The sequence below is a fragment of the Moschus berezovskii genome, chromosome 13 (genome assembly GCF_049115385.1).
Source record: "Moschus berezovskii isolate FMDL1 chromosome 13, NW_MosBer_1.0, whole genome shotgun sequence".
NCBI classification, from domain to species: domain Eukaryota; kingdom Metazoa; phylum Chordata; class Mammalia; order Artiodactyla; family Moschidae; genus Moschus; species Moschus berezovskii.
This window is the reverse complement of record NC_142472.1, coordinates 8250870-8262162: the sequence shown is the minus strand read 5'-3', so window position 1 is coordinate 8262162 and position 11293 is coordinate 8250870. Positions and strand designations below refer to the sequence as shown.

General features: G+C 39.8%; 1 protein-coding gene across 1 annotated transcript in view; it reads right to left on the bottom strand.

The window, feature by feature from the left end:
- LRTM3 (leucine rich repeat transmembrane protein 3) overlaps positions 1-8568 on the bottom strand; it is a 36007-nt gene extending 27439 nt beyond the window's left edge. Inside the window, exons 1-3 of the mRNA XM_088842624.1 lie at positions 8299-8568; positions 8091-8130; positions 7937-7970 (exon numbers count right to left, since the gene is read on the bottom strand). Coding sequence (XP_088698750.1) covers positions 7937-7970; positions 8091-8130; positions 8299-8568 — 344 coding nt within the window. The remainder of the gene's footprint in view (positions 1-7936; positions 7971-8090; positions 8131-8298) is intronic.
- Positions 8569-11293: the final 2725 nt, after the last annotated feature.

The following is an 11293-nucleotide window of genomic DNA, read 5'->3' as shown; positions in this document are numbered from 1 at the left end:
TATTAATGTCTAATATACAGGCTGTATATACATTTTTTTTACCTAGTGCAGTAGTCAATTTTGTGTGTCAACTTGCCTGGGCTGAGGAATGCCCAGACAGCTGGTAAAACACTAGTTCTGAGTGCCTGTGAGGATACTTCAGGAAGAGATTCACATTCAAATCAGCAGCCTGAAGATACAGAAGATATGCCCTCCCCAGTTGGCTGGGCATCATCTAATCCACAGAGGGCTCAAATAGAACAAATAGATGGAAGAGCAAACTCCCTGTCTCTTCTTGATCTGGGATGTCCATCTTCTGCCCTCAGACATCGGAGCTCCTTATTCTTGGGTTTTTGGGCTCTGAGACCATCCAGCACTGCACAACTCCCTGCCACCCCAGGACTTCTGCCTTGGGCTGAATCATACCACTTGCTTTTTTGGGTCTCCAGTTTTTATTTGGTAGATCAGGGGACTTCTCAGCCTCTATAACCATGCAAGCCAATTCCTATAAAACTCCTTTTATCTCTCTCTCTCTTTTGCATCGGTTCTATTTCTCTGCAGAACCCTGACTGATACACCTGCCCATCATCTTTACTATCATGTCACCTTTGGTATCACCATCTGTCCTTATGACTAAAGCAAAATTATGGCTTGGAGTAATAATCATGGATGCGGACTCTTCAACATCCATTCTACCTCAAGGGATTATGCTAAATCTAACATAGTAATCTCATTTCCAAGTAATTAAATAAGGAGTGAGCATGAACTAATCCCGGTATAAGACAAAGACATTTAACAACTTCTGGGAAAAGTTGCCGTGTTCCCAAGAAAGACACAGAAAGAATTGGCCTCTTACATCCTCTGGACATTGTTGGTCTGATTTGGAAACTCTTGGCGGCCGTCTGTTTACCTCAAGGTAAAACCAACATCAAGAAAGGCAGAGGGAGGGGCTCCCCTGGTGGGCCAGTGGTTAAGCACCCACCTTCCAGTGCAGGGCGCTTGCCTGGTGGCTCAGAGGTTAAAGCGTCTGCCTCCAATGCGGGAGACCCAGGTTCGATCCCTGGGTTGGGAAGATCCCCGGAGAAGGAAATGGCAACCCACTCCAGTACTCTTGCCTGGAGAATCCCACGGACGGAGGAGCCTGGTAGGCTATAGTCTATGGGGTCGCAAAGAGTCGGACACGACTGAGCGACTTCACTTTCACTTTTCCAGTGCAGGGGACACGGGTTCAATCCCTGGCTGGGGAACTAAGATCCCACATGCTGTGGGGCCAGTAAGCCCATGTCCCACAACTGGAGAAACCTGTGCACCACAGTGAGGCCCCCATGTGCCATGACTAAGACCCAACACACCCAGAACAAATAAATATTTATAAATAAATACAAATAGAACCACCACACTACATGAATAAAGCCCCTTTACACCTGACAACTAAAAGAAATCAGACTGAAGTCAAGTAATCTTCAGGTTTGTACTCCACACAGCTATTAGTGATTCAGCTGAAACACAAAACTGTCACTCCTACGCTCAACCACCTTCAGTGGGTCCTAACTACCTACAGAATAAACTCCAAGCTTTTCACATGGCATACAGAGTTTGTACAGTCAAGGCTATGGTCTTTCCAGTAGTCATATACAGATGTAAGAGTTGGACCAGAAAGAAGGCTGAGCACCAAAGAATTGAGGCTTACAAACTGTGGTGTTGGAGAAGACTCCTGAGAGTCCCTTGGACAGCAAGGTGATGAAACCAGTCAATCCTAAAGAAAATCAACCCTGAATATTCATTGGAAGAATGGATGCTGAAGCTTCAATACTTTGGCCACCTGATAAGAACAGCTGAGTCACTGGAAAAGACCCTGATGCTGGTAAAGATTGAGGGCAGGAGGAGAAGTGGAAGACAGAGGATGAGATGGTTGGATGCCATCATTGACTCAATGGACATGAGTTTGAGCAAACTCCAGGAGATGGTGAAGGACAGGGAAGCCTGGTGTGCTGTAGTCTATGGGGTTGCAGAGTTGGACATGACGGAGCGACTGAACAACAGCAATGAAAGAAAGTCCTTTATGATCTGGCTCCTGCCTGTTTTTTCACATTCATCTCCCACGACTCCCCGGCCCATCCTCGCCATTCCAGCAACCCTGAAAGAATCATAATTTGTTGTACATACCCTGCTGTTTCTTATTTCCTTGCCTCTGTTCATGGCCTATAAGGCCTTCTTTGTTCTCCCAACCAGTGTCTTTTTCTGACTAATTTCCACTTACCCTTTAAAGTTTAGCTCCTTTTAACCTTCTCCATGAAGCCATTCTTAATACCCCCTAAGCTGGTGTAGGTGTCTCCTAAAATGTTCTAGATTTCCAATCATCGTGCTACCATACTGCAAGAAATCATCCTTTTATGCATAAAAATGAATGAAAATGAAAACACAACAACCCAAAACCTATGGGACTCAGTAAAAGCAGTGCTAAGGGGAAGGTTCATAGCAATACAAGCTTACCTCAAGAGACAAAAAATCAAATAAATAACCTAACTCTACACCTAAAGCAACTAGAAAAGGAAGAAATGAAGAACCCCAGGGTTAGTAGAAGGAAAGAAATCACAAAAATTAGGGCAGAAATAAATGCAAAAGAAACAAAAGAGACCATAGCAAAAATCAACAAAGCCAAAAGCTGGTTCTTTGAGAAGATAAATAAAATAGACAAACCATTATCCAGACTCATCAAGAAACAAAGGGAGAAGAATCAAATCAACAAAATTAGAAATGAAAATGGAGAAATCACAACAGACAACACAGAAATACAGTGGATCATAAGAGACTACTATCAGCAACTATATACCAATAAAATGGACAACTTAGAAGAAATGGACAAATTCTTAGAAAAGTACAACTTTCCAAAACTGAACCAGGAAGAAATAGAAAATCTTAATAGATCCATCACAAGCACAGAAATTGAAACTATAATCAGAAATCTTCCAGCAAACAAAAGCCCAGGACCAGACGGCTTCACAGATGAATTCTACCAGAAATTTAGAGAAGAGCTAACACCTATCCTATTCAAAACTCTTCCAGAAAATTGCAAAGGAAGGTAAACTGCCAAACTCATTCTATGAGGCCACCATCACCCTAATACCAAAACCAGACAAAGATGTCACAAAAAAAGAAACTACAGGCCAATATCACTGATGAACATAGATGCAAAAATATTTAACAAAATCCTAGCAAACAGAATCCAATAACACATTAAAAGGATCATACATCATGACCAAGTGGGCTTTATGCCAGGGATGCAAGGATTCTTCAATATACACAAATCAATCAATGTAATATACCACATTAACAAATTGAAAGATAAAACCATATGATTATCTCAACAGATGCAGAGAAAGTCTTTGACAAAATTCAACATCCATTTATGATAAAAAAAAACCCTCCAGAAAGCAGACATAGAAGGAACACACCTCAACATAATAAAAGCTATATATGACAAACTCACAGCTAACATTATCCTCAATGGTGAAAAATTGAAAGCATTTCCTCTAAAGTCAGGAACAAGATAAGGGTGCCCACTCTCACCATTACTATTCAACATAGTTTTGGAAGTTTTAGCCACAGCAATCAGAGAAGAAAAAGAAATAAAAGGAATCCAGATTGGAAAAGAAGAAGTAAAACTCTCACTATTTGTAGATGACATGATCCTCTACATAGAAAACCCTAAAAACTCCACCAGAAAATTACTACAGCTAATCAATGAATATAGTAAATTTGCAGTATATAAAATCAACACACAGAAATCCCTTGCATTCCTATACACTAACAATGAGAAAACAGAAAGAGAAATTAAGGAAACAATTCCATTCACCATTGCAACTAAAAGAATAAAATACTTAGGAATAAATCTACCTAAAGAAATAAAAGACCTATATATAGAAAACTATAAAACACTAACAAAAGAAATCAAAGATGACACAAATAGATGGAGAAATATACCATGTTCATGGATCAGAAGAATCAATATAGTGAAAATGAGTATATTATCCAAAGCAATCTATAGATTCAATGCAATTCCTATCAAGCTACCAATGGTATTTTTCACAGAACTAGAACAAATAATCTCACAATTTGTATGGAAATACAAAAAACCTCGATTAGCCAAAGCAATCTTGAGAAAGAAGAATGGAACTGGAGGAATCAACCTGCCTGACTTCAGGCTCTACTACAAAGCCACAGTCATCAAGACAGTATGGTACTGGCACAAAGACAGACATATAGATCAATGGAACAAAATAGAAAGCCCAGAGATAAATACACACACCTATGGACACCTTGCTTCCCTGGTGGCTCAGAGGTTAAAGCGTCTGCCTCCAATGCGGGAGACCCGGGTTCGATCCCTGGGTCGGGAAGATCCCCTGGAGAAGGAAATGGTAACCCACTCCAGTATTCTTGCCTGGAGAATCCCATGGACGGAGAAGCCTGGTAGGCTACAGTCCACGGGGTCGCAAAGAGTCGGACATGACTGAGCGACTGAACGGAACGGATGGACACCTTATCTTTGACAAAGGAGGCAAGAATATACAATGGAGAAAGGACAATCTCCTTAACAAGTGGCACTGGGAAAACTGGTCAACTACTTGTAAAAGAATGAAACTAGATCACTTTCTAACACCATACACAAAAATAAACTCAAAACGGATTAAAGATCTAAATGTAAGACCAGAAACTATAAAACTCATAGAGGAAAACATAGGCAAAACACTCTCTGACATAAGTCACAGCAGGATCCTCTATGACCCACCTCCCAGAGTAATGGAAATAAAGCAAAAATAAACAAATGGGGCCTAATTAAACTTAAAAGCTTTCGGTCAATGAAGGAAATTACAAGCAAGGTGAAAAGACAGCCTTCAGAATGGGAGAAAATAATAGCAAACAAAGCAACTGACAAGAATTAATCTCAAAAATATACAAGCAGCTCCTGCAGCTCAATTCCAGAAAAATAAACGACCCAATCAAAAAATGGGCCAAAGAACTAAACAGACATTTCTCCAAAGAAGACATACAAATGGCTAACAAACACATGAAAAGATGCTCATTATCAGAGAAATGCAAATCAAAACCACAATGAGGTACCATCTCACGCCGGTCAGAATGGCTGCTATCCAAAAGTCTACAGACAATAAATGCTGGAGAGGGTGTGGAGAAAAGGGACCCTTTTTACACTGTTGGTGGGAATGCAAACTAGTACAGCCACTATGGAGAAGAGTGTGGAGATTCCTTAAAAAACTAGAAATAGAACTGTCATATGATGCAGCAATCCCACTCCTGGGCATACACACCGAGGAAACCAGAATTGAAAGAGACCCATGTATTCGAATGTTCATCGCAGCAATGTTTATAATAGCGAGGACATAGAAGCAACCTAGATGTCCATCAACAGACAAATGGATAAGAAAGCTGTGGTACATATACACAATGGAGTGTTACTCAGCCGTTAAAAAGAATACATTTGAATCAGTTCTAATGAGGTGGATGAAACTGGAGCCTATTATACAGGGTGAAGTAAGCCAGAAAGAAAAACACCAATATAGTATACTAACACATACATATGGAATTTAGAAAGATGGTAATGATGACCCTATATGCGAGACAGCAAAAGAGACACAGATGTATAGAACAGTCTTTTGGACTCTGTGGGAGAAGGCGAGGGTGGGATGATTTGAGAGAATAACATTGAAACTTGTATATTATCATATGTGAAACAGATCGCCAGTCCAGGTTTGATGCGTGAGACAGGGTGCTCAGGGCTGGTGCACTGGGATGACCCTGAGGGATGGGTTGGGGAGGGAGGTGGGAGGGCAGTTCAGGAAGGGGAACAGATGTACACTCATGGCTGATTCATGTCGATGTATGGCAAAAACCACTACAATATTGTAATTAGTCTCCAATTAAATAAAAACGAAACAAACAAACAAAATCATCCTTTATGAATATGTCTCCTCCACAAGAATATAAGCTTCTTGAGAAGAGATACTATCTTATTATTTGTGCATGCATGCTCAGTCATTCACTCATGACCAACTCTCTGTGACCCCATGGACAAATGAGGAAAATAAAGCTTAAAGGTTAAATGGCTTGTTTACCTACCATGACCTCTCTTTAATACAAATGAAGAAGTAATGATCACCAGTTCTGATAATTCAGTTGAAAAATATTTATTTAGCACCTACATAGCCTGCCGGGCTCCTCTGTCCATGGGGTTTTCCCAGCAAGAATACTGGAGTGGGTGGTTACTACCTCCTCCACGGCTTATTGTTTGAATACCAGTGTTAAATACAAGGTCCATTGTATAGGGATATCTAATGATTACTGAATGGATTTTGATGAAAACAATTAAGATGTTGATAGCAACAAGAGTAGCAATGTCAGTATTTAATCTCTAGCTCTCATGAATCCTCAGGATGCAGGATGAATTCTGATTGTATAAACTCCTTTCATGTCACTCTTGAAGAACCTAGCTCAGGGTCTCCTGGGTTCACAGTAGGTGCTAAATGAATATTTTTTCAGTTGAATTTTCAGAACTTGTCATTATTACTTCTTTGTACTGCAGAGAGAGGTTAGGACAGAGAAAGAAGCAAGCCACTTAACCTCTAAGCTTTATTTTCCTCATTTGTATAAACAGGAATGATGCTCTGTGGCGACCTAAATGGGAAGGAAATCCAAAGGAGAGGGGACATACTTATGTGTATGATTCACTGATTCACTCTGCTGTACAGCAGAAACTGACACAACATTATAAAGCAACTACATACATGCTCAGTCGCTTCAGTCATGTGTAACTCTTTGCAACCCTGGACTGTAACCCACCAGTTTCCTCTGTCCATGGGATTTCTCCAGGTAAGAATACTGGAGTGGGTAGCCATTTCCTTCTCCAGATTCCCAACCCAGGGATCAAACCTGGGTCTCCCACATTACAGGTGGATGCATTACCATCTGAGCCACCAGGAAGCCCCAATATATACATTATATACATATATGTATTGGTACATAATCTGAAACAAATTAAAAAAAAAACAGTAATGATACTACCTACCTAGAAGGATAATTTCAACAATATATAAAAAGATATTAATACAGTTTGGAATAGAGCAACCATTTAAAAATCAATGTTAAAAAACAGAACTACCATATGACCCACCCATCCCACTCCTGGGCATATACCCAGAGAATACCATGATTCAAAAGGATACCTGAACCCCAGTGTTCGCTGCAGCACTGTGTACAATAGCTGTGACATGGAAACAATCTAAATGTCCATCAACACAGCAATGGATAAAGAAGATGTGGTACATGTATACAATGGAATATTACTCAGTCATTAAAAGGAATGAAATTGTGACATTTGCAGAGATGTAGATGGACCTAGAGACTGCCATGCAGAGTGAAGTCAGTCAAAAAGTGAAACACAAATACTGCATATATCACTTATATGTGGAATCTAGAAAAATGATCCACATGAACTTATTCACAGAATGGAAGTTCAGATGTAGAGAACAAATCTATGGATAGTGAGGGGGAAAAGGGGGTTGGATGACCTGGGAGATTGGGATTGACCCCCATACACTGCTATGTATAAAACAGATAACTAAAGAGAGCCTAGTGTACAGCACAGGGGATCTACTCAGCGCACAGTGGTGACCTAAAGGGGAGGGAAATCCAAAGAGGGGATAAATATATATATATATAACTCATTCACTTTGCTGTACAGTAGAAACTAACTTTGTAAAGCAACCATACTCCAATACAAATCAATTTAAAAAATAAAAATCAAAGTTAGACTGAATTATGATGTTGAACTGCTGTTGGACTCTATACAAATGGGAAAACTTATTTTTTTTGTAATTCTGATGTAATTTTGAATAGAACAAAACCAATCTGTTTCATCTAATTTCAAAATATTATCATTTACCTTGCTTCTGAGGATGAAAGAGCTGACCAATTATCTAGAGAGAAATAGGAATTTAAAAAAAAGAGTATCAATGGGAGAAGTTCAGACTGAACAAGTTTTATATTAAAATATGAAATTGTATTGAACTGAACTGATAAAATTGTACGATACTTACCAAATTTCATGCTTTTCAGGTAACTTCCATTGTCTTCTTTCTGTCAAGGGAGACAAGACAATAAAATGTTCAGTTCAGTTCAGTTGCTCAGTCGTGTCTGACTCTTTGCGACCCCAGTAATTCAAATATCAAAATTACATAATTTTACAAGTTATTCTTCTGTGTTATTTTGAAATCTTGGAAAAGGAAATCAACCATTTTTTCTTACCTTGTGGACATCTGACTTATCCTTTTCTGAAGGAAGTGCAGGCTTCTTCTGAAAGGACATACAAATCTTTAGGAGTAGGATCTCAAAAATAATTCCCAGTAAAATTATAAAGAAGATTGCCATCCAATTATTTTGAGAAGTCCAGAACTCTAGAAGTTCCCATAATGTCAAAAATGTATCATTTCCCAATCCACCCTGAACCACTTTTTTAAAGAGATAAAATCGCTTTGACATTGTTATGTAGTATATGAAATAGATGGATCTCTTCATTCCAAAGCCCTTGATTCTGGATGCCCCAAAAGACAACAAGGTGGTATGCCCATCTCATAACCATATGCAATGTTCTGCAGGAAAAAATGTCCAGTGCTGCCCAGTGCCTTGTTAAGTACAGTGGTGATTGCTCTGGGTCTAAGTGAGGTACGTGTCATAGTGGGTATTTAACTGAGCTCATATCAACTTACTTGAGCAATAATGAAAGTTCACTGGTGAGACATGTATGATGCTATCTGTAGTTTTTTAAATTAAAATAAAAAAATAACCCTCCATTAATTTCACACGAAACACCCCCCCCCCAATTCTATAAATAATTCCTTAGCACAGTTGGGTTATAACTACACTGTACTTTTTAAAACTGTAGAACAAATTTGAATTGGACAAAACCATTTTCTTTTACAACCAGGAAGTGTATTTTATACTTCCTTGTGATCGGGAAGACATGAATGTAGGGTGACAAGATTTAGCATTAAAACACACACACACACACACAAAGTAGATGCCACAGTTTAATTTGAACTTCAGATAAATACCAAATAATTTTTTTTGGTATGTCTCATTGTCACTCTGCAGGACAGATAATAGCTTGTCTCTTGGGGGCCAGCCTGATGTTTCCTTAAAATAGAACACCTCATTTTATATTTCTTTTTTGTTAGAGGTGTCTGTCAGCAATGTTCCTCTTCAATAATCTAATGCAATGTTGAAAACCAAAGTTAGATTTGCTGGGTTCCGGAATGGTCTCCTGGTGAATTTCCTCTACTCTGTTTCTGGTGATACCAAGGAACAGCTACCTGTGATGATTGCTGATGTCAGAATTAGGGTGGGGCAGAGCCAAAGTCTTAAGAGTCATTAAGTATACAAAACGACCTGGACTATTAGTGAAAATATTAACACTACCTTGGATTTAGAGCACTTTCCCTTGGGAGATGTACTGAATTAATACTTCCATTGTCTTCACTTGCACTGAAGAAAGAAGTATAGCTCTTTACACCAGAGTTAATTGTTCAGGCCTTCTCTGTTGCATAACTTTGAGTTCAAGAAAGATTTCTTCAGCTCTTACTAACCTAGAGTATTAGAGAGAAGGAGATCAATGACACATCCTAGGAGTTTATGATCTTAATTTAGGTTTAACTGTGATCTTGGGGTTTGTCTTTGCAAAGCTGTCTCCCTGGGATGCATGGTATAGGAATTCCTTAGTTCTAGAAGAAACAGTCCCTCTAGGCATTTCTAGGGTAAAATACACCCTCCTCTCTGACTCCCCTTCCATATATACAAACAGGGTGATTTTGTTCTGCTGGGTTTTTCCATAGTTAATGAAGCTAACGAAATACTCAACTACTCTTGACCAATGGCAAGAGAAAGTAAATTCATTTAATGTTTACTACGGAAAAAGCAAGAGAGTTCCAGAAAAACATCTATTTCTGCTTTATTGACTATGCCAAAGCCTTTGACTGTGTGGATCACAATAAACTGTGGAAAATTCTGAAAGAGATGGGCATCCCAGACCACCTGACCTGCCTCTTGAGAAACCTGTATGCAGGTCAGGAAGCAACAGTTAGAACTGGACATGGAACAACAGACTGGTTCCAAATAGGGAAAGCAGTACGTCAAGGTTGTATATTGTCACCCTGCTTATTTAACTTCTATGCAGAGTACATCATGAGGAACGCTGGGCTGGAAGAAGCACAGCTGGAATCAAGATTGCTGGGAGAAATATCAATAACCTCACATATGCAGATGACACCACCCTTATGGCAGAAAGTGAAGAGGAACTCAAAAGCCTCTTGATGAAAGTGAAAGAGGAGATTGAAAAAGTTGACTTGAAGCTCAACATTCAGAAAACAAAGATCATGGCATCTGGTCCCATCACTTCATGGCAAATAGATGGGGAAACAGTGGAAACAGTGTCAGACTTTATTTTTTGGGGCTCCAAAATCACTGTGAATGCTGATTGCAGCCATGAAATAAAAGATGCGTACTCCTTGGAAGGAAAGTTATGACCAACCTAGACAGCATATTAAAAAGCAGAGACATTGCTTTGCCAATCAAGGTCCATCTAGTCAAGGCTATGGTTTTTCCTGTGGTCATGTAGGGATGTGAGAGTTGCACTGTGAAGAAAGCTGATCGCCGAAGAATTGATGCTTTTGAACTGTGGAGTTGGAGAAGACTTGAGAGTCCCTTGGACTGCAAGGAGATCCAACCAGTCCATTCTAAAGGAGCTCGGTCCTGGGTGTTCATTGGAAGGACCGATGCTAAAGCTGAAACTCCAATACTTTGGCCACCTGATGCAAAGAGTTGACTCACTGGAAAAGACTCTGATGCTGGGAGGGATTGGGACAGAAGGAGTAGGGGACAACAGAGAATGAGACAGCTGGAGAGCATCACCAACTCGATGGACATGAGTTTGAGTGAACTCTGGGAGTTGGTGATGGACAGGGAGGCCTGGCGTGCTGTGATTCATGGGGTCACAAAGAGTCGGACACAACTGAGCGACTGAACTGAACTGAACCTTAAAGGGGATTCAACATTTTAACACTAAGAAACTCTCTAGTTCGTTCCTAAGATCTTTTAAGTGATGACACTGAACCCGTTAATTAGTATACCACTAATATCCACCACTCCTACTAATGCTTAAGTTTGCATAAAGGTAAAGAAGAGTCTCTGCTTCCAGGGCTTTGTTGTTCAGTTCAGTTCAGTTGCTCAGTCGTGTCTGACTCTTTGC